General features: G+C 39.8%; 1 protein-coding gene and 2 long non-coding RNA genes across 6 annotated transcripts in view; 1 reads left to right on the plus strand and 2 right to left on the minus strand.

The window, feature by feature from the left end:
• The window catches only part of LOC311421370, a 17501-nt gene extending 13092 nt beyond the window's left edge, over nucleotides 1-4409 (minus strand). The window contains exons 1-5 of the long non-coding RNA XR_014684822.1: nucleotides 4104-4409; nucleotides 3672-3695; nucleotides 3162-3240; nucleotides 2789-2844; nucleotides 1677-2352 (exon numbers count right to left, since the gene is read on the minus strand). This is a non-coding gene — a long non-coding RNA (uncharacterized lncRNA). The remainder of the gene's footprint in view (nucleotides 1-1676; nucleotides 2353-2788; nucleotides 2845-3161; nucleotides 3241-3671; nucleotides 3696-4103) is intronic.
• Nucleotides 1-21388, plus strand: part of LOC311421373 — a 23291-nt gene extending 1903 nt beyond the window's left edge. The window contains exons 2-3 of the long non-coding RNA XR_014684825.1: nucleotides 20899-20978; nucleotides 21234-21388. This is a non-coding gene — a long non-coding RNA (uncharacterized lncRNA). The remainder of the gene's footprint in view (nucleotides 1-20898; nucleotides 20979-21233) is intronic.
• NCBP3 (nuclear cap binding subunit 3) lies at nucleotides 5364-27196 on the minus strand. 4 transcript variants are annotated; one of them, XM_084493161.1, is made up of 14 exons: nucleotides 26875-27196; nucleotides 26066-26190; nucleotides 21420-21485; nucleotides 20594-20699; nucleotides 19459-19584; nucleotides 16595-16723; nucleotides 14192-14265; nucleotides 13166-13274; nucleotides 12292-12391; nucleotides 11840-11946; nucleotides 11164-11449; nucleotides 10237-10394; nucleotides 8846-9010; nucleotides 5364-8360 (listed from the first exon to the last, which is right to left on the minus strand). In XM_084493161.1, the coding sequence occupies exons 4-14, from the start codon at nucleotides 20604-20606 to the stop codon at nucleotides 8125-8127; spliced, it is 1503 nt and encodes a 500-aa protein (XP_084349287.1). In that variant the 5' UTR covers nucleotides 20607-20699; nucleotides 21420-21485; nucleotides 26066-26190; nucleotides 26875-27196; the 3' UTR covers nucleotides 5364-8124. The 4 variants fall into 4 exon arrangements, with proteins under 4 accessions (XP_084349287.1, XP_084349284.1, XP_084349286.1 ...); XM_084493158.1 differs by adding an exon at nucleotides 23003-23655 and having other exon boundaries at nucleotides 26066-27039; XM_084493160.1 differs by having other exon boundaries at nucleotides 26066-27036.
• Nucleotides 27197-27415: the final 219 nt, after the last annotated feature.

Here is a 27415-nt window from a genome sequence, read left to right on the forward strand (position 1 = left end):
TTCAAGTACGCATTCAGGTAAGAAGAAACTAATTAGATCCAAACAACTTTTGCATACTCCATTACCCAGGTTGAATGTTTACATTAAACTCTGTATCACAATAATGCCCTTAGGAGGAATCCAGATTAATTTACCTGCACGGTATTATACTATCAGCCACTCTATGACTTTTAGATGTTTCTCTAAAAAATACTTAACCTCTTCTGGCATGATTAAAACATTTAACTCTGGCTTTATGCTGGCAGAAGTCTCTGAAATACTATTTCATACAGTTAATCCCCTAAGCAAAGATTTATGTTCTGGTTCTACTGATATGAATTGGATAGCATTCTAGAGCCTTGTGTAACAGAGCTATGTTAATTTATGACTATTAAAAGTTAATTTCTTTCAACTTTCATACTTGACTGGCTATTTCAAAGAGCACAAGTGAATTGTGCAGAAGTTTTGAGGTCATTCCTAACTTCTTGCTCGATCAGTTAGTGTCTGGTTAAGGAATAACAAGCAGAAATGCAAAATTCAGCTAAGGCAAAGATAAACCTCGCTCCCCACTGGTAAAAATGGTGTTCCAGTAACTACAGCGTCCCAAGAGATTGGCCTCTACCAAACACACCCTTCCTATGAACCTCAGGAAAGCAGGAGGCTGGGACATGCCAAGTGTGTGAAGTATGTTCCAGTTCAGCCAGTGAATACAGTGTCATGGTCCTTTCAAACCCCAAACCTGTGGCTTAACAAGACCTTACATGCCTTTTGCACAGCCATCAGACACCACAGCTCACCTTGACACCGACCTGTGATGCCACATCAGCTGCAACAAGCCACAGCACTTTCTTTCTTTACCTAAGCTACACAAGGAACGCAGTCACAGCTGGGGAGGTCCCTGAAGTCTCACCGGTCCCTCAGGAGTGGAAAAATACCGACACTCCACTGTCACTGCTTTCTCCCTTGTCTTGCCATCCTGAGAGGAAGCAAACCCTCTTTGACAGTGGTTTTATGGACTACAAAATCCCTGGGTACATCCATCCTCTGCTTTTTGTTTTATGATAATCAAGAACTGTTCACCTAAATTACTACAGTAAAAATACTACTCATCACATGAGCCAGGATTTTTGACCTTAAGATATTTTGTCAGCTGTCTTTAAAGGCTACTTCCTGGCCATACACCCTCTGACAAAACTTAACATGGAACAAAAGTTTCATTGCTTTCAGAAGCAAGATGTATTTTACTCGGAGCTATACAGTTAACATTTAGATTGTTGTTGGCACAGCATGAATGTGTGGTCACAATTAATTAGTGATCTTGACCTTTCTCAGAATGCACACTTTCAAATCTGCACTAAAAATTTTCACTTGGTGACACCAAGTGGGCAAAATGATCAGCAACATATGCACTGATAGGCTGTCAGTGCACATGCTCAATCATTTTATATATGGTGAGACAGATTCCATACCTCCTGTACAAATATAACAAGAGCACTGCAGTGTTCGAGCCCGCCAGTTTTACTTCCATAACAAACCTCAGTGGAAGTTTCAGCCTCAGGTGCAGTGTTCCTCATCCCAGCATCTCGACTTTAGATGCAGATTCCTCCCTAAACTTGGCACCTTCCATTAACCTACCTTCATTGCACATCTGTCTTAGAGTGGGCACTTATCACAAAAGCAGCCTCTTTTGCTCTTACCAGTTACACCCAGATAGCCAACAATTTGCAGAGGATCTTTCCATTCCTCTGCATCTGGAAATTACTTCTCACATTTGGACCACAGATAGAATGCTGGTACTACACAAACAGACTCTGTTGCGTCCACATTAGGCTTTAAAAAAAGAGGCCAAAGTAAGGCATAAGTATTACGTTTGGAACAAGCTACAGAAACAGTTGTGTTTGCCCTGATTGGACCATTTGCTTTTCTTGCTGTAGAGGTATTAAGGCCTAATCTCCACAGTAATTACAGTAGCAGTATTAGTATCATTTGTTTAAACTGTTTAAAGCAAGTAAATTACCGAACACCAAATAGAACGCTTACGCAACTAAAAGCTGTTTACATTATTTGCAGTAATTGCACTGCAGTGTATACATCTGCTACTTTATCATATTATAGCTAATCACACAAGTGTGCAGTTCGTTTATCAAAAACATGTCGTGTAATGGAAAGTCGTTTCTGTACGCAGCCAAGTAACAAAAATAGACCCAAGATGGTTTTATGAGAATTTTAATGTGTGTAATCATAACAGTAGAATCGTCTTAAGATCTATGGACAACAAAATATGTAGCGTTTACACAGACTAGTCCCCAAGCTCACATGCAAGTTTCCTTGGATTCCTTCTTCCTCAGACAAACTTACTTTCAGCGTGAACACCTGTAATAAAACAGCATGGATAAGTTAACCATTCAACACTAATTATTAACCCATTTCTTAATATAAGAGATATCATCAGAAAAACCTTTGCTCACCACCACTCAATCTGCCGGTAATTCCAGCAAATTTTGGTTTATTTCATCATATGATATCCACAAATAAATTGTTACATTTCTAACAGAAGTAATAGCCTTTGTCTATTCTAGCACTGTCAGCATAACTGCAGTGCAGAAGACAGCTGCTCATATACATTTACCCTCAGTATTTTAAGCTCAATAAAGCATTTTTTTTTTGGTCCTAGAATTCATTAATTGTACTTTTAGAGATAAGAACATATAGAAATAGGGCCAATGACAATGTTTTTAATTATGTAACTTCTCTGAGACTGTAGCCAAAAAGCATCACAAGGAATTACGAGCATACAGATTAAACTTACCCCAAACAATCTCCTGCTCTTGCAGTCGCACTTCCTTTCCCAGGACTTGTGAAGGGCTATAACATCAATTGATAGACATTAGTATATGTGGCAGCAGAGACCCGGAAACTATACTTATTACATATTATATACTTATTACATATTATATATATACATATTATTATATACTTATACAATATTTATTGCTGGAAATAGGTATCATAGGGCTTATTTTGAGGAGCAGAGGAGGGAAAGTAGATTGATTCAAGCTATGAAGGATGAACCTACAAAATTTGTTTCTCATGTTTTTGGCAACCTATAAAACCCATTTATTCTCAACTTGGATTTTAGAGGATATAAAGCTCTACAGAGTCCAGTGGAATTAATCACTTACCTTCACAATAGGGCCAGCTCCACCGAGCTACCTGCTCCCAGTCCTAATCACATCATGCTTATCTGGAAATATCAGGCATCTGCAGAGCAAATAAACGTTTCCTGATTAGTGCTAGCAGATGAATTTCCAGACAAATCAAACTGCACGCACATGTAGCTGTATTTCAGACAAATAAGAAGGTTATCGTCAGTTCTCGCATCTGACGGCACTTCCTATTCAAGGGTATCATCATCAACAGCCAACAACTTTTGCATGCCACTACTTGAAGTGATTAACTGCTTGTACATTTTTCCTTTTGTTGATAAAAAGGGTTAACTGTTAGCTCAATGGGACATAAAATAGTTTTGAGCAGCTTTATTTCCTTAGCTAACTTTAAGCTGTAAGTATTATACATTACTTTCATTTAACAGTCCTGTATTTAACTACTTTACATTGTTAGTAATATAAGGAAAAGTCTAGAACTTTCTGAACAACTTGGTGCAGTTTAGAAGAAAATAAACTTTAACTTACCCTTTGCTTCAAGACATCTTCCTGCTGGGGAAATAAAAACAAAACAAGCATTGTTAGGGTACAATTTAATATAATTCTCTGGAATTACTACAAGTACAGTTATTGTAGTAACTAAAAACAATTAAAAACCTCCCAAATGTTTCTCAAATAGCTTTCACTAGCCACGAACCCCCTTCAACAGTTTTTACTCAAGAAACTTCCCTTGAGCTGGTTGCCAGAGCATATTTGCCACAAAGGGAAATTTTTCACGTCAAAAATCCACAGAACATCAACTAGAAAGTTGTAACGCTCGCTGCACGTCAAGGATTTGGTACACCAAAGTACAAACGAAAAAGGAAAAGGGATAAGCCGTTTGCTAAAAAGGGTAAAAACCCACAGCAGGCCTCCGCCGCCCCCTCCGAAGCCTCTCACCCCCCCAGCCCCGTCACGTACCGCGGAGCAGGCCCCGAGGCCGTCCCGGCGGGGCCCGGTGTCGGTGTCCGCCCGGTGCCCGCCTCCATGCGCGGCCTATGGGGACGAGAGGAGCGAGGCCCCTTCTCCCCCCCGCCGCTGCCTCCCATGGTCCGGCCCAGCCCTAGGGACCACGAGGCACGGCCGCTACCACCACAGCCGGAGAGGGGGGTGCAAAATGGCGGCACCCAACGGCCCCTCACGGAGCGCACCACAACGCCGCCGGCCGCGCTGGGCGAAAGGGCCGGAAGAATCGCGGCCGCTGCTTATAAAGGGTCGGGGCGCACCACTCTGAGGCGGGGGGGAGCGGGCTGGGCCACTGTTGCCGCCGGGGGGCGGGCGGGCGGGGCGGGGCGGGGCGGAGGCGGCCATTTTCTGCAGTGGGCTCTGAGGGGAACGGCCCTCATGGAAGGGGGTGGCAAAAAACAAAAGAAAACAACAAAAAAAACTCTTCTTGCACACAGGGAGACGGGGATGCAGTGCTTTTGTTCAGAAAAGCTGCACTACCGTCCCTTTGTTACTTACATTCCAGTAAAGGAGGGGTTGTCAGGGTTGTAATAAATATTGTGTGATAAATTTGTTAATCAAACCCATAGGGTGTCTTGTCAAGCTGTTTTAACCTTTGTAACCTTGTGCAATTGGAAGGTCTCTAACTGCCATATCCTGTCATGCTGCCACAACCTTAAGGACTCCAACCACAACATCCCGTTAAGCAAATAAAATGTAGTAACTCGAATGTCCAAATAATGAGAGACGATCCTTAGCTGTATAAATGCCCGTATAACGCCAAGCTCATTACCCACAACGCAGAGGAAGACGATGATCTTAATCCCCGCAACCACCAGCCCCTTTGTGTAATATGTTCGTGTGAACCCTGCACCAAAATTCACGTTTTTGGTATCAGGAAAAGCTTTCTATGAGAAGCATTAGTGTGGTCCTGTAACTAGCCATGTAAAATTCAGAAACACTTATATTTTTATTCCGTGGTGTGGATTTGCTTGCAAAAAAAGCCCAACTTCTCATTTTTTTGCAGTTTTTTAAAAGTAGTAGATTCTAGTAAAATATATAGCTTGCACTTCTCAGCATCAGCACATTTATTTCTACAACAAATCACTCGAAGGTGGAATCCTTGTGGTTCCCTGACCACAAAGAGGAGAAAGTGGACTTACAACACAATTCTCTATGCAATCTCTCTCTAGGACAAACAGATTTGTTAACTGTGTTAAGGAAAAAAACATTCACAAAGATTCAGTGCTCAATTTTAATTATCAAAACACAGAAATTCATGTTCAGGTAACTAAGGAAGACCAAAGGTAGCATTCCTGACACCAGCAAACACCTTTTCAAGGCTTCTCTGTACATAATCAAAAACCAAAACAAGGCAAACACTCAGTTACCAAAAGAAAAAAAAAAATCCTCTCTGTAGGTTGCTTCAACAGTAAACTATTTTTCTTGCAGCTAAATTCCTGTGGTCTCATTAACACACACAACCCTCTCCCCAAACCATAAACACAACAGACCCTACTAACATAGAGGCATTTCTAAGGCATACTCATGGCTGCATGGAAGACAGAACCAGTATTAATGGCTCCTCTTCCAAGAGTGCAAGCCACTGCCTACACCACTTTCCTTGCCTTCACGTGTCCATTAGTTTGAATCTTTCATATCAGCTGAAGAGACTTTCTACTCATTCCCCTTCTGCCTTTCAAACCAGTTAGTCCATCCTTCACCAGGCTCCAGTTATGAATTTTTACATCGAAACACAATGGTTATCAGCAACATTAACAGCAGACCACAGCCAGTTACTGAGCTTAAAAACATGCAAGGATTCACAGCAACACAGGAGACTATCTTCATAGACCAGATGCATGATCGGTGTCTTCCTTCTCCTTTCAGAAAAAGGAAAGGTCATAACAGATTCAAAGCAGTAACACAACACAAAGGTTTACTGGCAAAAAGAGACTGGTTAAATGAATTTTAACAGCATCTTGAGAAATGGGTAAGGTAGGATTCTATTTTAAAGCTCTGGAAGGGATATTAATGAAAGCACACATTAAAATGAATTATTACAGTGATCAGACATTGCAGTCATTTACTCTCCATAGTACTTTTATGAACCATATTTATATATTCAATAATTAAATATAAAATCAAGGGTGACACAAAACAAGGAAACAAAAGACATGAAGCCCAGTCAATCACTAGATAATACTTCAAGTCTCTCATTTTACATGCTGCTTTCTTACCCATAAAAAAGCCAATAAGAAAAGTTAACTGCAGATCCCTTGCTTTCGTGAAATTTCAAGCCTACTCCAACTCATTTAAAAAAAGAAAAAGTGGGGAGCACAGGGAGAGAAAAAGTTGTTTGCTAAAAAGCAGAAAGGGGAAGAAATATTCACAGACATTTTGGACTGATAGAACCTACGATATATGGACAGAATCACACAATCTCTGATTCTGGAAGGGGCCTCTGGAGGTCATCTGGTCCAAGCTCTCACTCCAGCAGGGCCACCCAGAGCACACCACATCCCATCAGCTTTTGAAGATCTTCAAGGAGGACACGATCTCTCTGGCAACCTCCAGTGCTCTGTCACCCAAACAGCACAGACGTGCTTCCTGATGTCCAGAGGAAACCGCTTGTGTTCCAGTTTGTGCTCACTGCCCTTTATCCTAGCACTGCGCATGCCTGAGAAGACCCTGGCTCCATCTTCTTTGCATCCTCCCTTCAGGTGTTTATATACATTGATAAGATCCCTCCCCAGCACCCTCTTCTCCAGGCTGAACAGTCACAAAGAGAATGCAAACACTTTCAGACTGTCATAATGTAGCACTGTTTTTGCCACCTGTTCCGCTCAGCTGAATCCAACGTGCTCTCATCATTTCTTATTCAGAATTGGCAATCAAAATATCTGCCATAGGCAACAGAAGAAGAAAAAATGCAGCTGCACTCTGATCAAACGTTTCACCTATCTAGAGAGGGTATGCAGATAAAAAAGCTGAATGTAACAAGTCAACCATGTGCACATTCACATGTACTATATAGTAAGAACATTCAAAAATATTGACATGGGACAGTGATCCTATAGTTTTCCTTTTCTTTCAGTTATATATATATGTATAGTTAGACAGCACGTAGGAGAACATCACTATAGCTTTCACCATGGCCAACAGGAAAATTCTCACAAATATAAAAATGTAAGTTTTAAAACTGTTAGATTTCTTCAAAACAACACAGCTGAAATGAGAGAAATGTCATTTCTCAGTATGTAACCAAAACCAAAGCACCCTTGGGAATTTGCATGATTCTCTCCAACACCCATCTTTGCAGTCTTGAACACTGCAATCCCTACTAGAGCAGAACACAGTATGACCAAAACAAACGAGTAGAATTCTTTGAGAGCAGTGATGCCGTATGGATTCTACACAAAACTTCACCGTACTGCAACATTTAATTTTGATTTACATTCAGTATTTTGAAGGAAGGGAACATGACGTTCCCTTTATGCTTTATCCTCGCTGGCTGCCTACCCAGGAAGCATTATTGTTATTACTTTAAGAGGAAAGGTGCTGGTAAGAGCCAGAAGGGCAAGGCAATGGTGTTGGCTATGAAATGCCCTGTTCTTTGGATGAATTGAGTAAAATATCTCGTTAAAAGATTCCATGTTAAAAACATTAAGAACAAAAAGGTCTTCTTAAAAATACAGAGTATTTCTGCCTCTTCTTTTAAATTCTGAGCTCAGGGAAAAGTGTTTGGCTAGAATTAACTACAGGTTTGCTGTAATAAACATATATGACAATGCCCTACGTAACACAGGGCCAACCACAGACTCCAGACAAACATGATTGCTTTAGGTTTCAAGTGGCATATGCATCTATTTTTGTATAAAAGGAACAGAGACATTTCTGGAACCTTCACTGCAGAGTCTTTGCCAGTGTTCAGCTTTTGGACAAAGGAAATCTTGCCACGGTGCACAGTCACAATCTTGAGGATCAAAGTGTAAAATCATGATTCAGTATCTGATCCAGAACTGCTTTCCCGGCTGATTTCAATTTGTAGAGACGGTAAATTATCCAATCGACTCTTTTTTTGTCGAGACTGTTCTTTTTCCTTAATGAGAGCACCCCAAACCCTTTGGAGCTCTGAATCCTCCTCCTCTGGAGATGCCACAGAGTTTTCAGGTTTATCTGAAGTCTTTTCTTGCGTCTTCGGAGCAGACCCTAATCGGGTCCATAAATTACCTAATTAGATGAAAAAACAAGCACTTTAAAAATGACAGCAATTTACTGCATCTCTCTAAATTCCTTGTACTCCTCCCACAATGTCTGGTATGGAACTTGCTGTGCCTTGAAGCAGTGGTTGAAATTAAAATATGAGCTTCAGTACAGTCTCGCTCACTCAGTTTCCCATTTGCAGAGGACCCTACACACAAGCCTGAAGTACCACTGCTTTCATTGCACTTGTTTTACTGCCCTGTTTGGACCACAGTTGTAAAGTACTTCTCTACTCTTAACCGTATCTCCAGAAAAATATTGCTGTCTTACTCAGTTTAAACTGCCTGCAAACATTTAGATTTCAAAGCTCAGAACAAGCATGTACTAATTAAGTCTTTAATTTCATTCATCTAAATACCCTTCTCAATTTTCAGCTGAAATTTCCCTTATTCTTTAAAATTGAATATAATACTGCAAATACTTGCACTTTACCTTTTCCTCATACAACTAACCTGATTTCTTCTCTCTGGTATCAGAGTAGAGGCCTTTTACATCCTGTTTGGGGATTCCTAACCGGCTGTGTACATCAGATATCGGTTCTCGACGAGGAGCAGAAGTACTGCTTGGAGGCTTAACTTCTGGAGAATGGGGTCTTTTTCCCAGTCTTTGCCGCACATCTAGGGATATTTTCAGGGATTAAAATGACAAAAATCATGTTGCATTTACCTAAGTTCTGCCAGCTAATTTTGTGTTCATTGCACACTTTGTAATACTCAAAACTAGACAGATGTCCTGTTTGTTGTTGTTTTTAATCTTTTCTATAGTCTTTTCATTAAGTCTTTCATACACAGATTTCAGTCTTAGCAATGCCTGCAATAAAATTTACCCAGATTTCACTATTTTTTTTCTTGGTAATACATTTGATATTTAATGTTTTCAGGTTATATTCTATCCATGGACCAAAAACGTAGCAGTAATTCCATGGCTTGCTGAATTTACTTCAGCAGCTCAGCATGTATGTATCCAGCATGAGGTATGACTATAAGATAACTGTTAGGCCTTCAATAATTCTTTTCAGATTACAGGTATTTTGCTTTAGAATTCTAATAGTGCTTAATATTTTGCAGAATAAAAATAAAAATATAAGAATATTAAATATACTGACAATCCATGATAAGAATCTCATATCCTGAAGTTTGTCTGATTTAGCCTGATGTGCCTAGTCTTAAAAAACGTTCAAACAAAAATATGAAGGAAAGAGGAATTACAGATTTACATGCCAACTTGTCAGAGGCCCAAAATGTACACGAAACACAATATACATTAATGTAACTCCTATATACATTGATACAAGAGTATCTTTCACCCATCAGTCAGATAATCCTCTGGACAGTATGTATGTCAGAAATAGCTGAAATCACACATGCTGGAGTCAAAAAAAAAAAAAAAAAGAGTAAATGAAGCACAAATTTTAAAATAAATAAAAAGACTGCCAACTGAAAAATACCTTCATATTCACATTATACATATTTCATGTAAGTAGCTGGTGTCTCAAGTTTGAATTTGTGCATGACTCCCCTCATGCTGTTTCCCATAGAGTCATACAGAATCTCTGCCTCAACAATTAAGCAAATCAAAAAGGACAAAGTGGAGGAAAATAGACACAGGCAAACAAATTAAATAAAAATAAATGTCACTCACTTAAATATACTTCATTTTCCCCCAAAGCAATCCCTAACTCTGTACCTTAGTGAGGAAAAATTAACTGTATAAATGCAGAAACTGCTGCTGAACACAACTCCCTCACGTTTTTAAGTCACAGTAGAGGACAAATGTGAAAAGACTATATATCAATTTTAATAAACCAGTCAGAATTCTGCACAGCATCAGAGTTTCAAATTACCTGATTTTACAATGCTGTTTTGCTGGCGTGGCCCATTATTATGCTGACGTTTTTCTTCTAACAGTAGTCTTACATCTACAACTTTCTCCGATGATCCTTTACTGCCAATCCGGTTTTTGACATTACTGGTTGCTATGCTATCTGCTCGCATAGAATTCCTAAAAAAAAAAAATTAAAAAATAATTTAAAGTCCCTTAAACAAAATGATATCTAACATAGCTCTCAAGTCTTGTAAGTAAGATTATAGAAAACAGTACTATCGGGATTTCTCTACTGAGAAACGGGTAAGAATAATAAAAACTTTTAGGAGTATGATTTTCAGTCAGGATCAGAAGGAAATGTAACAATAATCACACAAATGCCTCTGAATCCATTACAAGGCAGATATGTAGATATCTAGCTTGTATCTCTAAGGCTGTGCTTCTGGGTTGAAATTCAGAGTAAATGAACATTTCTCAGAATTGTTAGAAGACAATGGTTCATTATAATGAACCATAGTAATATACCACCAGAGGGATGAATTTTAAAATTATTTCAATTACCCACAATGTATGTAGTTTTGGACAATATACCCATAATGAATATAAATTACTTTTTGTCATTATACATATGAGGATGGTTGGCCCAGCTATGAAATGCAAGAGGTTAATTGTGCTTACTTGCCTAAACGTCCATTGATTCTACTTTGAGCTTTATATTATCATAATGCTAAGTTACAGAAATCTACAAAGGAAGTTGTAGTTTCAATATGTTAACTGTAAAGAAAAGACTGATACAAGCGTTTCTGTATTTTGCATTTCATCTTTAAAATATCTACTACAAAAAAAACATTAAGATTTAAAATAGTGGCTTCAGCAGTTTGTCTTTAAGCTTTGACTGCACTGACTAAATTTCAAATGACACTTTTAAAGAATAGGAAACTTTTACCTAATATTTTTCAGTTGCGATTCCACCTCATCTGCATACATTGTCATTTTCATGCTCTTTTTGGGAGAGGGGGTTGATATCATTTTCAATTCAAGATCATAGTCCATTTCATCAGAATCAGATGCACTTGCACTTGATCGTCTTGCTGCACTGCGTTCTCGAGACTGTTTGAAAGGTTGCAGTTCATCACGGTATTCTACAACAACTCTGTCATCTTCATCCATATCCTGATCTTCTTCTTCCTCCTCTTCCTCCTCAATAGGCTCCTCAGGAACATTTACTAAGCCTGTAGCAAAACATATTGATTCTTGTAAGCTGAAATTTATCATAGATAAAATCAAGGCAGAAAAAAAACCCTGTAAATAAACAACTCAATAAAATTATGCCTTTACAGTTCTACAGGTCTACAGAGATAGTATTTTGCAAAATATTTTACTATATTCTATAGTATAGAATAATCTAAGTGAAAGAAAATCACCACAGGAGAAAAAAAGTTTCTGCTTCGGCATTCTTTGCAAACCCTTAAATTGTTATTTAGTTATAGATGTATTTTTTCAGAGTACACCTCAGTTTCATGCACTGAATGGTACAGAACAAGACAATATTTAAGGTCCTTTCCAGCTCTCCATTTCCCCAGTTAAGCTCTTAAAGGTTTTTATGTACTGGCATCAATTACCTGAATGACGATGTTTATAAGGAGGAGTTAAGCCAACATCATCCCCAATAAGCGTCCTCTTCTTTATGACATCCCGGTGGATTCGTCGTGAATGGTATCTTCGTTTCCTGAAACACCATAAAAATAATTACGTTCCTGTCACAGAAAAAGCATGGTGAATGAGCTGTATTCAGTCCTGGATTAAGTATGTGCAATTATCACTCACTCTGATAACAGATGAATACATTTACTTAAGAGATCTGTTCTGCATTAACGTTCTGAATATAAACATTACTTACTTTCGCAACAAAATGTTTCTCTTGCAAATTCATTATCACTTAGCAAAAAAATTATTCATACTTAAGAAATATTTACAGAAACTAAAAGGGAAAAAAAAATCTACGAGTTAGAACGGTTTTGGACCATCTTGTCTGAGCACTTGAAGTGTTCCAATTCCTCTATCCTGTACTCACCAAGAATTACTAAGAATCCCCTTCATGCCTCCATAATTGGGATTGCCGTATTTCATGTAATATTGGCTTCGCCTTGCAGCTCCCAGCTCTTTTTTGTCATCTGAAAGAGAAAAATTATTGGGATACTTCCCTCTTAGAATATACCTTACTACACTAGCATAAAAATAAGTAACCATCCAGTCAGACAAAGAGAGTGAAAGACTGAATATGTCTTACAGATCAGTATTACTTCAATTTCCTTCATGAAGGATAACATTTTGCTGATACCTCATCTGAAGTTTTTCCTAGCGCCACACAGTTTTACGTGTGTCCAGAAACTTAATTTCACAAGGACTCTCAGTTTCTATGTATCAATTAACAGAGCATTACATCCCACTGTAACTGCTGGAGGCTCTACTTACCTTATTGCTGACCTCTCTTTCCTTTATGAATATGTCATTTTCTACATGACCCAGAAATTACATGCATTTTCATTTAATTCATAAATATAATTTAATATCTCAACTGTGTTTAGCAACAATTTCCACTAATACCTCATAAACATCTCAAATGATTTTCATATTTATAAAATGTGAAATTTACCTCTGTGGAGAAGGTCATCATAAAACCTATTCTACTGTATCAGGAAGAATGCCCTGAGCACAAGATAAAATTTTATGTATAATAATCTTCATACAACTTGAACTAGATTTAATTCACACATTACATGCATATTCAATTCTAAAACATTAATACCTAATAAATATTAGGTATTACGCTAATACGCATAAAACTAACAATTTTGCAAATAAAAATCAGGTATTTGAGTCATTAATTAGTCAACAAAACTGCAATAAGCAATTAATTCATTATGCTTGTTAAGCTGATTATTTACCTTTAGTAGCAAATCTCATGAATAGCTTGTTTCCTTTAGCCAGTTTATTGGCAGGGCGAAGATCATTACGCAGGAGAGAATCCTCTTCTACCTGGGACAGGGCATCCAACTTTGGGGGCAAAAAAGGTATTTTGGACTCAAAAATAAAATTACTGTTGAATGAAAATGGATTGCTTACAGAGAAGCAATCAACTGATTATTAAGTAAGTTACTTTTAAAATTCTGTTCAGAGCAACTTTTTTTTTTTTTTTTTTTTTTACACACTACTGTGAATTTTTAAAATAACTTGCCCAAAAGATTTAAAATATTTTCATCTCTTTCTTCATAACCTTATCTCAGATTAATACTCAATAACCTTTCAAATGAAACTACATTACTGATTCAACTGTAGAAAATAAATAACACAACTTGAACAGTGAAAAATAACTTGTTTGTCTCTTTTGTAAAAGGTTTCACCATCAGGTTCTCTTGCCCTCAAACAATGACTTACAGGCATTTTTTTTCCATTTATATCTGCTTTATATAAACCAAAATTCAGACTTCCATCATCTGTATGAATGTTCACTGAGCCATTCCTAAAGAAAATACTAATGACACCTATTATATATATTCAACCAGCGAAGATTAAATTCCTTACTCACCATCAATGTGTTTGCTGATTCCCACACATATCTATGGGCAGCCTAAATCCTTTCTTTCTCTTTATGCACTGCCTTCTATACTGAAAGCCTATTGCTCTCCATCATTTTTCTTTCATTGCCTTCTCACAGCAAAATAGAGAAGCCAGTCTAGCTGTTAAATGCTGGCTGCCCTACCAGTCTTCGAAATCTACTTACAAAAACCACTCTAATACAATGCTCATCTCACCAACAGCATACACAAGCTTCCTGTCCTTTCCCCATCTAATTAACTTTGATAATTAAATTGAGAGTTGTAAGTATAAATTGTTAAAATTGTAACGTTATGAAGACTTTACACAAGTTAGAGACAAACTTCCATAATATTATTTACCCTTTCTATACTGACCTCAACATCACTTGGATGCTCATCCTCTACCTCTCCTTCTTCTGCCTCATCATCAGAACTTTCTTCCTGTTTTCCTAAAGAGGAAAATAATTGGGGAAAAAAACACATCTCCATTTTAGTGCTCCAGTTGCATTTGATTATTATTACCTACATTCTCTGAAATCAAACTGAAGGTGTTATCCATTCTTCTGTGAAGCCTAGAGAATAATCAGAACAGTGAACGTCTACAGAAATTTGAAGCACGTATGAATAACATAACATTAACTAGACAGCCCCTGTACAGATAACTGCCTGAAGCAGCACACATGGATTATAAATTTACTTATTTGAAAGCAAATGAAATTGTACTGCATTTCAAAGTATGATAGAGATCAGCAAGAGCAAGACTGCAAAAGGGCTATCAAATCCCATTTCCTTCAGCCTCATTTTAAAATGCTGCAAGTACCTACAAGCATCCAATACTAACAATGTGAATAAGGTTGCTACTCTAAAGCTTAAATTTACTGAAATCTGGAAAAAAAAAAACAACTTAGTGACTTAATTTTGACATGGAATAGCTGACAGGAAAGTGCACACTTCCAGAACTACTTATACTGAGATGTTTGCATAGATTTTCAGCACTTTAAAAAAAAAATTATATGTATTAGCTCACAGTGAGAAAAAATGTTACTTTTTTCAGTCCTCAAAAAAAAAAAAGTGAATATGGACAATCATCAACACCTAACAATTTAATTTCTTCTGCAAAGATCTCAGAGCACTTAAAAGACTCAAGACTAAAAAAAAAAAAAAAAAACTCCTTTATATTGCAGAGTTGCTTATCTTAACCTCATCTGACAATAGGCTCAATAACTTGTAATAGAGAGCTTAAGTTATGTTAAAGTTAAAAGTTACGTTAAAGTTAAGTTATGTTAAAAACATCTTGACAACTGTACCCACGTCCAAAGAAAAAATTAAGCACAATTAACCAAACTGACTCCAAAGAGAATTTAGGTAGACAAACTAGCCAAATTTAAAAATGAATTGTCATCTACTGAGGATAGCATGCAAATGCTTTTTTTTTTTTTTTTTAAATGATCAACTTCTCACTGTAAGACTAGCCTCCTGCTACCCTAAACAGCCCTCAAATTCTTATATAAAAAAAAAAAAAAAAAAAGGAATGTAACTAAGCCAGATTACTCCAGTATATCTGTATGCAGCTCACACCTTAAGATGTAATTGAACAGTTTGCACTTTATCCAATATCCCGCTTTTCCAGATGAGCAGGTAAATAAGTTTACGTAGGAGGAATTTAGATGACACAATTTTTATTTTGAGATACGCTGTAATGATGGTGTACTATGTACTTGGTAGTCAACAAGATTAATCTGCATGTATTTATGTTGCATTTAAATAAGATATTGGCTAATCTCCAAAAACTTTGTAACAAGTCTTACTTGAAGCATTATCAACATTTTAAAGTCACATGGATGGTTGAGGAGCCACTGCATTGTAGAGAAAAGCAACAAGAAGAAAATGGAATGAGTTAGAATTATCCACAAGTTTAACAAAGCCCTAAAATCCAAACTTTATAAAAAGGCTTTTGGTAGCACTGCAAATACAAAAACACTTGCATTCTGTTAATATAGCATGTTTAAGCAAAATCTGTGGAAGACTTAATAAATAAAACATCCCCCTTTGTTTTGTTCTCTTCCATACAGTACTTTGAACCACTGCAATTTATCACATTGTCCTAACAGCAGAACAGTCCTAATGTAGCAAAAGCCTGATTTTCTATTTACACCTCTAAAATGAATTTGCAACCAAGGCATTCAGATTCCAGATTTATTGCAACACTTAGTTGTATGTTGGCTGCTTTGCTCTTTTGTAACTGACCTTTCAGTGCGCTTCTTTCTTGAAAGTACAACGGTCAAATTTAGAGATGATATACACAGTGGTGAAGTGATACATTGGCACATCGGTGTGAATGGTACACATAAAAGATGGTGCTGTATCAAGCAAAGGAATGAACTGTGGTGTTTCAAAAACAGGATATTTTTTTAGACCTGTTTTTTTCCCCCAAACTGACAATCCCCATCCTTCTACTGCCTTTGCACGCACATCACACAGACGTATTTCTGTGCAACATGTACCACTATAAATATCACATCTGAATATGACCCTGTCTCTAACATGTTCAGTATCGACTGAATTACTGCTTTTGGTCTAGCTCCAACCCACCTTTTAAGAAGCAGCTTCTTCAAAAGGTTTCCAAGATGAAAGCCTTTTTTAAAGTGGCAGAATACATTTACCTGAAACTACACGATAGAAGCTCCTTCAGTAATTTAGATTACGCAGTACCCAAGCACAAGTTTAAAGTTTCATTGATTTAACTAGATGATGTCTATATATGCATATCTCATCTACCTTTCTTGTTTTTTTCAGCTGTCTTCTCTTCATTGTTTTCTCTGCTTTTTGTTTTCTCCTGATCAGGCAAGGAACTCATATTTATTAGAGCCCGTGTTGCTGTTACTTCATCAAGCCAGACCACATTACCTATGACACACATACAGAAACATATACAAAAACAAAATGCAGTTTGTGTCAACAAGCAGTCACATACACTGCCTTACTGGAAGGAAATTACTAACAGTTCAGAAACAGTCTTATATAATGACATGACAAAAAAGCAATCAGATATCTCCTGCAGGGGGATTCATATTCTTTAGCACACTTGGCAACCTGGGGGACATACAGCTTTCACATCATTACAAAAAGCACAACAACTGATCAAAACCAAAGCCACTGGAATGCACAACCACATAAATCAGACATTGCTTCCTTAGCGCAGCACATTAGGATATTGAATAAGGGCCAGTGCATTTCATGGATGTGCTAGCAGACAAATGTGATTAAAGCAAAACCAACAAAAACAACACAAGAACTAATACTTGACCCCACTTTTTTTTTCTTTTTCATTAACAGCACCTTCGAACCGACTGCAGAATTCTGTTAATCTTTCCCAAAAAACAGGAAAATAGGAGAGATTGCTCAAGCACTTCAAAGAGGTTACAGTGTGCATAGGTTAACAATGTGATTCAGTACGTCTCATGTATGTCTTACATATCAGGAGACACTACTAAAGTAAAACTTGCAACTTATTAGGCCAATTAACAGTATTTTGTAGGTGTTGAAATTGAAAGCATGAAAAATGCTTAGTAACAGGTTGTGAGCAAAAGCTGTCTGCCAGGCTGCATTCAGTGCAAATACAACAACAAATGTCATTTACTGCTTTACCATTAAACAAGTCAGGAAATGGCAGCAATAAGTGTATGCAAATATCAAGAAAACTATTTACAGTTTCCCCAAATAAGAGCTTCTCTCTGAAATTACTTGAACAGCCAGGATTTACAAGGTGAACACCCAGATACTAACTTCAATAACTGGCTAATAATTTTTCATTTGCGTGCCTACCTGCTCTTGACATCTCCAAATTTTCAAAGCATTTACCATTTTATGTTCACCAGTTTGAAACACAGAATGCTTTTGGACCGAGACATGTTGAGATGTAATTCAATTGGGAACATTAAATTTTTGTCATGCTATGACAACTCTCTGCTGAAAAGTCACTGCTTTTTCTTTAGATTTTCATCAAGTATAGTTTTCATATCAGCACATATTGCAGCTAAGCAAAACAATGCGGTATTATACTAATCTAATACTATTAGGTAATACTAATATTTTACTAAGGTATGTTATACTAATATATATACTAATACTATACTAAGCAGCATGCTAACTCCAATACGGTACGAAAATCGATCACTAAAACTGATGTGTTTTAATTATAAGTGGGTAAAATATCACTCCAGTTCTGAAGCTTGTATTTTTGTACTGCAAGTTCACTCTGGTTTCACACAATTTACCCACGTAACATTTAAGAAAAAGGATCACAGACAATCTTATAAATGCAGCCTCAGGTACACAAGTTAAGCTGTGCACTTGGCTAGTTCATGCATTATCACAGGTTCATCTGACAGATCTTCACTGCAATTGTCTACCCAGGGCTCATTGCATTTCAAATGTCCTGTCAGCTTGTGGCAGTGTATCAAGCTATAACACACACGGTCTTTAAAGTTAATATCTTGTAATATACTGTAACTTTTGTCTTACACTCATACACAATTCCTTCATGATCATTCTAGGGAACTGCACTATTAACTTTCATGTTTCAGCCACACCTATAAATAAAACAACTCCTACTTCTTTGTCCTATTATTTAATTTACAGGATTTCTAGCCACAAGATATTCTTAAAGCCTTCCTGTTCCACAATTCAGTGCTCAACTGTAGCAAATAGCTCTTATATGGTCTTCAGTATCACTAAAGAAAGAATGGTTGCCAATAACTTACATCTTTCTGGTAGTCTCACTGCACGTATACTCCCTAAAACAGCCCTTGCAATGTGAATTCACATTCCTTTTCCAATATATGTAAATCACATGCAGCTGCCACCTTCTTCCACCCACTAATTTCTCCCTGAGAATGACCTAAACACATATGGCAACAAGCCTGCTCCTTCCCAGCCCTAAACCATACTGACTTCCCTAACTGCATACAGTTCAGTAATCTTCTCACAGAACATCAGCCTCTGTGCCGCTTACAAGCTGACCTGTTATTCATGTCAAAATGTAAGCAACATTTTTGACCATTTTTCCCACTTCAGGACTGGCACGCTATTTTATCCTGTCCCTTCCTGATAATTTCAGTTTGTCAACAAAACCTTCCACATCAGATGTTTCCTTGATTCCATGTAAGAGCTACATGGTTTGTTCCGTCTCTGTGTACCTTAACTTCACTCACTGCTTCTAATTCTATTTATCGGACCATCATATTTTGAAGAGTACCACTTTCACTCAAAATGAACTCAATTCACATCCCTCACCGGTGACTCTCCTGCCCTGCCAGTCTGGTACACTTCCTACGTACGCTAGCCACACTTCCAGCTACCAATGCACTTCTTTTGGTCTCCTCATACATCAGCAATATGAGTAATGGAAATGTTGTGTCATTTTTATATGAGATTTTTTTCTTCTAAACACTCATCCAGACAGTGGGCTTGATTTTCACCATATGCTATTAATTCTTGCCTTCTAAATTTCTTTTGTCTAAGGCCAATGGAAGGGAAACAGAAACGGACAAAGATCAGTGACTTCAACAGCCAAAAAGACATCCGAGGTACAGTTATGATTAATATAAAAGAATAACAGACAAAAGATTCCATTTACTTACATGATGTATCATCTAACCACTCTATATGAGCAGGAGGATATTCTTTGAAATAGGCAAAGATGTCCTGTGTACTCATTTCATCCACCCCACAAATGTAAATTGTGTCCAGTCTCACTTTAGGAATTGCTATAAAGATGAAGAGATACAAAACCGAATCTCATTTCTATAGAGCAAGCTTTAACATTCGTAAAATATAGGCTTATAAAACGGATATTTTAAATAAGCTAAAGGGAAACTAATAAAAGCAAAGCATGATGTATACCATTCTAAAACACTAGAATTTGAATTATTATTCCTCAATGCAAAAGTTGAATTGAGAATTAAAAAGGGAGAAAGGTTGTAACATTACAAGCACTGACAGCTGAAGGTAGTGAGTAATATCAAACTGCTTTACAACCTTTTTTTTTTTTCTTTTTTTTTTAATGCTACCAAAGTACTTCCATGAAGTACTGAAGAGACAGAATACTAATTAGGCCTGTGACCAGGATATAGTACAAGTGGAAGGGCTTTGTATGCATCTGATGGAGAGCTGTTGCAGGCCACGGTTTAGCAGCCAGCTGGAAAAAAGCCTTGAGAACCAACCGGATGCCAAAAATGCCAATCTGTTTTGTGCACATCTCCCAGCTGATCTGCTTATATTCCAACACATCCAGCTTGCTGTCTAACAGCACACGTGCAATCAGTCTGTCTTCACTGTGTGTGCAGCACAGAATCTGGTCTCACTATGCACAGGACACGGAGTCTTTTGCTCGTACACATACAGTGCCCAAGGTCTTTTCCAAGGATTTAATGATTCTTAAAGCAGCACTGGTCTGAAAAACAAATCTCAGACAAGTAACACTAGGTGCCATTGCCAAACAGTAAATAAGGTACATAGAAATGTTTTCTTTTCTAGTGTTAAAGGAAGGAGTGAAACAATAACTGTTAGGAAGTAGTTTAAAAAACAATGGCATTAAAATAGTCATTCCTATGTCTCTATATATTATATTACTATGGTAAAAAAGTGATTTCTCTTGGTAATGATCTGGGAAAACCTCTGGAAATGCAGGAAATATTATAGTATAAATAAGGACAAGGACCTGCGAGAAAGTAAACAAAGAGATCTTTCCTTCTTGACTGCTGGATAAACTCATACCTTTCTTCATCATGTCCCGATCCAGCGCTACATTCCTTTGGGCAAGATTCACCTCAGCTCGGAAATGAAAGCGTTTTGCTCTTTGTTCCTTTTTCTCAATTGCTTCCTGTAAAATGCAAAACAATGCAGTCAAAACAGGAATCAGAGCAGCATTCCCAACAGGTTACACTGTAGGACAAGGTATTTAAAATGCAGACAGCAACAATCTCTACTAATAATGCTATTTATTCTGAAGAGATCTGTATGTTTCACAAACCAAAAATAACTCATTGAAACATACCTGTGCCACATCATACTTTTAACAGAGATACAGCACCATAACGGGGATCAAGATGCATGGAAAACAAGCTATCCTGGACTGATGCTCAGCTTTCATGATGAAACAGTAAGATTATATTTTTTCTTCCTAACAAATGTACAGCGGCTCTGCTCAAAAATACATCTCTCTTTAAACAAGCACTAACACCACCTCTAAAATTAATTTTTTAAGAATACTGAAATACTATCAGTCACATAAGAGAAAGAAAAGCTCACTTGTTTCAAAGTGTTCATATTGCACTTGCTTTGCAATATTATTTTTTTATTTGCAAAAATAATATTTGCAATATTATTTTATTATCTGCAAAATTAATTCTTACAGTTTACAAGAGATACTTGTCTGGATGCCAACCATAACTAACACAAGGACAATTCTCTACTTATTGAAAAACGCCAGCAACCTGAACATGAGGGTAAGCTTCTGCACCTCTCAGGAAAGAAACAAAGTCTTTCCTCCTTTACTGTGGAGTAACTAAAACACTTTGAAGAAACACAGGACAACAATTACCTTGGATGTTACATCTATTCCAGTAATGAAACTTCCAGCTTTGTTTTCATACCTCCTACTAGTGTCCTGAAACAAAACAAAACAGCAATGAAATCTCAATGAACACTAAAAGCAACTTAATTGCTATGCTACAAATATCTGGCTATTTTATTTCTAAGAGAAACCCATCCTCTTCTTGATCCTTACTCCAAGCTACATCCCTAGACAGACAAGTAAACAAGCATTTAACTTCACTGACATCAGTGAATGTTAAGCACATCAAAGAAACCCAACTTCCTTTACTATGAGAACTCTGCCCTTCTGCAGTAGCTGGTTCCTGTATCTGTGTCTGCTACGGTTTTGACGTTGTCTCAGCAATACAGTGGAAGTCATCAAACACCTTTCCTAACTACAATTTTCATTTCAGGTAAAATTTCCTTATAAAACACAGATTTAACAGTGATGTAAAGATACCTGACCCCTGAAGTTCCAAATTGCAATTTTCAGTTTCAAGAGAAGTCAGAATGACAAACCACCACCACAATTAAACAAGTGGTTTGTCTATTTTTTACCATTATTTCAAAACAAGCAGCAGGAAACATTACCATTTTGATACATGCCTAGAAATAAAAGAGTAAACACTGAGAACGAGGCACGAAAAAACAACACCTCACAAAACTCATTTCCATCCGTGAGGACTGCTGAAATCACAAGACCACATTAAACAACAAAGGTCCTGGACCAGTGACCCTCCATTGTTTGCATGTGGAACAATAGGACTTCTTCATTCTGGCACCCTCAGAACCACTGCCCAGTGAAGGTTTGTGGCTTGAAGAATGTGTCTTGCCTTGCTATTTCTAAGGATAAACATTTTGTTTATCCTTGTCCTACAACAGAATTATTTTGGCCAAAAGACTTTTTCTAGAAAGTAGGCCAGCCTCAGTTTAGAAATACCAAGGTGCACACAGAATCTAAACACTTTTCTTAGTAACGCAGTCAAACTTTCTCTGAGGTTGCCAAGGGTGACAGCAGCAAAATAAGCATGTTATTTTAAAAATGGAAAAAGAAACACCACTGTCTAGGGTTGATTTAAGGAGCACAAGGAGGTACAGCAGCAGGGTGCTGCCTCTTAGGCCACGTATTTGGTAAAAGCTCAGGCACGTTGGTAATCAGCTAATTAGAGATTAGTTTCTAAAACATTTTCCACACGCGTTTTCAGAGCAAAAGCCTACTTAGGAGTTTAGATCAACTCTGACCCACTTTTACGTATTAAACACGACCATGGCAGAACTTAGCCAGGAACAGAAAAAAAAAAAATCCTCAAAACCTCCTCAATACAGCCCACACCCCCAGCACCTTCACCCCACTCCCTCACGGCCCCCCCAGTCCTCATCCAGTAACCCCCATGGCCCTGGGACACCCTGCCACCCCCCACACACCACCACAACCCCCAAAATCCCCCCTCCCGACCCCCCTTACTCCCGAGCACGCCCTGCCCGCTCCCTCTCCCCACTACACCCCCAAAACCCCCCACACACACCCCACATCGCCCCCTTTTTTCCCCTCCCCCCCCCATCCCACCCCAGGCCCCCTCCCCTACGTACCCTGCCCCCCCTCAGGAGCCGGTCCCTCCTTCGCGCCCCCTGCCCGTCCCTCACCGGGAGGAGCTCCCGGAGCGAGCGCCTCACGGGGATGGCGTCCAGCTCGCCTTCTTCTACTTCCATCGGTTCGGGCTCGGGGCCGCGGGACTCCGCCGCCTCAGCCTTCACCGAGATCCGCAGGCCCCGCACGGCCGCCATGGCTCCGCCAGGCCCGCCCTCCGCCCGGCCACCGAGACGGGGCCCGCCGCGGCATAGAGCGGCACCGCCAGCCACCACCGAGACGCCGACCCGGGGATAGAGCGCCACCCGCAGCCAACCGCGGCGCCGGGGGCCATAGAGATGAGGGGAGAGAGCGGCGCCTCCAGGGCTAAGGGGAGCGGGAGGACCCAGCCGCCATTTTCTCCTCGTCCTCCTGCCCCTCGCTGCGAGCACAGCGCGGTCCAGAGCGTGCTACAGCGGGCGCTGCTTCCTACATTTTTCTTTTTTAAAAACGAGCTGCTGCTTCTGAAAAAAGTCGGTTTTTTTCTCCTCTCTGTCCTATAGGAGGTCCCATCGTGCTGTGCTTGGCTGGGTTGTTCCCTTGGATGTGTTCTCATTACCTCACGGGGATGTTTCAGAAGAGACGCCCGGTCTCCCGTGGCCTTCTTTGCACTGTGCTAAATAAACCACACGATTTTATTGATTATTCTCACAGAATATGTTCTGTGTTCCACTAATCATCCTCATCGCTACCTGCAGTTCAGCTCTGTGCCCCTTGAACGTGAGGGGCCAGAACAGTGATGGAGCTGAGGGTTTGTTCCTGCCTTGGAATAAGAATAGAATCACAGACTCGTTAGGGTTGGATCTTAATGATTATCAATGGTTTGACTTCCAAAATCAGCTGGTCCGTCACCCTACCACCAATGTCACCACTAAACCGTTCTCCTAAGCACCACGTCCAACCCTTCCTTGAACACCCCCAGGGTGACTCGAACACGTCCCTGCCCAACCCGTCGCAACGCCTGGCTCCAACTGCAGCAGCATTTCCCCAGCCATGGCGTAACGCCACAACTCATAGCTCCACAGCTGCGCTTCCTCAGCTCACAGTCACCTGGCAAATATCACCCCACGTGGCAGTCCCATCCAGCCAACTTCATTACAAATTCCTAATGTTTCCCTGGCTGCGCGACCCTGCTCAGTTTCCGACTGCTCCGTTCCTCAGTTCTGCAGGTTCTCAAACCAACCCCCTCCAGCACTCCCTGGTTTGTGTCACTTTCTCTCTGAATTGATGGTACTTCCCAGTAAAATTCAACAGCAAGTCTTGAGTATGGCATGAACAAAAGTTGCTTCTGGTAATAAAAAGGCTCCTTCCATTATACATAATCCACTGGGACTAATATATCTTCTTGCTACTGATCCAAGCTTATTTATTTTTAACAGTCTCTGCAGAAAGATCTTTTCAAAATAGCTAATTTGAGTTGCATTTGCCAGAGCTATCTTGGCTGCTGACATCACATAGCCAGCATCTGGCAGGAACCACCAGCACAGGTGACGCTTCTAAGCCAGATGTGAACCAGAAGAGGCCACGTACATATACTGTGAAGATGAGAAGTAAACAGGACATTGAAACACACTGTGAGCAGCAGATTCTAAAATAACTGGTAGAGGAAACATTTCTGTGGCAGAAATGCTAGTTCTTGAGGTGATAGAGAAAATAAAGTAGAAGATGCACCTTCTCTTTTCAGTTTTCATTTTGTAAATAGAACACCATACCAATGTGTGATCTAAACCAGATTTACAAAACTGACCCTTCAAAGTAATAGGCGAGGCAAGATTCTGTAACAACAGGTTGCCCTGCACTGCTGCTATTAGAGTGCAGACGAAGGCTTTAATTATCCCAGACATTTCCTTGTTTTAACATCCCTGAATATTGCCCAGGACAGACCATTGCTACACAGCTGTACTACAACCCCCTCTGCTTGGCGTGATTTCAAGACTTGCTCATTGAACTCAGCAAGAAACTTTCTACTGATAAACGGTAGCTTTAGATCAGTTGCCAAAGTTTTATTGCTTCTTAAGAAAAAATCATCTCCAGGCTGACTGGTAGGAACAGTCAAATCAGGAGAGGAAAGCCAGGCCTGGGGCTTTTACTGCCAGGTAGGTGAATGGAATATTCTCTTGATATTTTACAGCTTCTTTCAGAATCTTGTTATTAACCATGAATTCTTCAGAATTACACTGATCTACTTTTATTCTTCTGAGTCCGGAGCCAAGATCTGTGTGGCCACTGAGCTCAGGCTGCAATCCTCTGCTTGTGAAAAGGCCCGTGTAGAAATGCACGTTGGTGCAGAAGGGCTCCACCTTTATTGTAGCCTCTGTGCAGCAGGGATGGGTGGGTCAATGGTAGTAAACTACTGACGAGTGGAAGGGTGTGTTAATGGAGTGGAATCTAAGTGTTAATTACGGGAAGAAAAAGGAGTTTGGAGAGGTTATTATCTGGAGAAGCCCTAAGTAAGGAAAGGCTGTAAAAAATAATGAAGGACAGAGAGTGATTGAACAAGAAATTATTTCAACGTAAAAGTAGGAAAAGGAGTTTCTTTCAGCAGGGAAATATGCATTTCCCCATCACTGACCACCAGAGGGAACTCTTGCAATAAGATTCTGAACTCCTTGCAGCACAAGGTCTGATGAAACACTCCACCAACTCCTGCAGTTTTGTGGTTCAGCTGAAAACAAGGGGAGATGGGGTACAAAGGTGGGGACTGGAAAGACAGGAAAATAAAAGTCTGCAGGCCCGCAGCCAACAGGTGTCTAGCAGAAGTCAGAAAAACAGTGAATTTTACCATTGTAAGAAAGTTCTGTTTTGTTCAAAGTCTGATTGAACCACTAACCAGAATGGATGTGCTTTCTTGCTGCTGTGATTTAACTCTCCTAGCAGCCTGGGCCCTCAACGAGAATCTGCAGCTTCTCAAACCTGAGAAAAAAACTGAGCATGGAAGCGTGCTATTTCTGCAACTGGCTAACAAACACCACATGTCACCAGGGAAACTAGGACTAGGTTCTAAATAGATTATGACTGGCTCCTACCTACGGTCCATCTGGAGAGAGAACGGGATCAGCAGAGGCAGGATGTTCATTTGTTGAACCACCAGATAAGCAGAAGTCAAGCACCTGGTGTTTTCTTATATATTTGGTGAACTGCAGCCTCCCACCTGTAAGACGGAATATTTTGTTGTTGGGATATTGTGGAGGTTGATACAAGCCTAGTTAACTGACAGAGCACCAAAGTCCTGTTACAGGGCTTCAAAGCATCCTACAACAAAGCAAAGATGCTGTCAGCCAGGCAGGAACACAGCACCCTCATGGTTAAGGACAGCTGTGCTCTAACATGATGTTTATGCAAGTGCTGCCACATGGAGGCCACACAGATGAAAAAACACATTCCATTCTGGAAAAAAGCTCTCAGAATTGAGGAGAGCTGGAACAGAATTCAATACTCATTTATCCAGACTCTAAAGGCATTACTCTGGAACTTGGGAGAGCCTGGAGAACTTAAAATGGTTAAATATTGCCCCATCCTTATAGACATCATTCTTAGTTGTCCACGTGCACACATCCACATTCCTCTGTGGCACCAGTGGATGTTAAGCAATTCCCTGTTTGCAGGCCCCTGTGGTAACACGGTCAGTGAACTCTTCTGGGTAAAAATAAGCTTTTTCTTCTGCAGAGCTATTTTTAACCAAGAACAGCTCATTGGCCTGACTCGGCCCCATGAAAACAGCTGTGCTGGCACAACTGTGGGGTAGGAATGTACAGCTGGCAGGGAAGACGAGGGCAGGAACTGCTGGTGCAGCTCTGAAGGGAAGAAGACAGCGAACTGTATCCTTAACACCTGCCATGGGTTCACAAGCCTGGCTTCACACAAGTGATCTCAGCCAGCTGCAGAAACTGGGAAGCCAGGAGGGGATTGGGACGCTCAGGGGGTTACCCTGCCTTCCTCCCGCCTCCTAATGGGATGCACCAGCTGCAGAGACAAGTCCACAGCCCTCTGCTCCCCTCAGCCCTCACTCCCCTCAATGCTCAACACTTCCAGCTCCCCTCAGCCCCCCCCCAAACTCTCTTTAGCTTCCCAAGCACCCACTCCCTTCAACCCTCCTCAGTCCCTGTCAGCCGCCCTCAGCTTAAGCCCCCTGTTCTCCTCAGCCCCTCTCAAGTCCCCCTCAAGCCCCCCTGAGCCCCCCTCAAGCCCCCCCCAGCGCCTCTCAAGCCCCCTCAAGTGCTCCTCAGCCCCTCTCAAGCCCCCTCAGCACCCACTCCCTTCAACCCTCATCAGCCCTCCCCAGTCCCTGTCAGCCCCCCTCAGCTTAAGCCCCTTGTTCTCCTCAGAGCCTCTCAGCTCCCCTCAGCCCCTCTTCAGCCTCCCTCAGCGCCTCTCAA

Source organism: Aythya ferina (assembly GCF_964211825.1).
Source record: "Aythya ferina genome assembly, chromosome: 19".
Classification (NCBI taxonomy): domain Eukaryota; kingdom Metazoa; phylum Chordata; class Aves; order Anseriformes; family Anatidae; genus Aythya; species Aythya ferina.

Coding starts and splice junctions, on each gene's coding strand:
- NCBP3 (XM_084493158.1), bottom strand. CDS start 23,197: ATGGCGGCCGTGCGGGGCCTGCGGATCTCGGTGAAGGCTGAGGCGGCG. Junction 12,392..13,165: donor CATGAGATTTGCTACTAAAG/GTAAATAATCAG, acceptor TTTCTCTTTCAG/ATGACAAAAAAGAGCTGGGA. Junction 9,011..10,236: donor AAACAGCATTGTAAAATCAG/GTAATTTGAAAC, acceptor AAATATCCCTAG/ATGTGCGGCAAAGACTGGGA.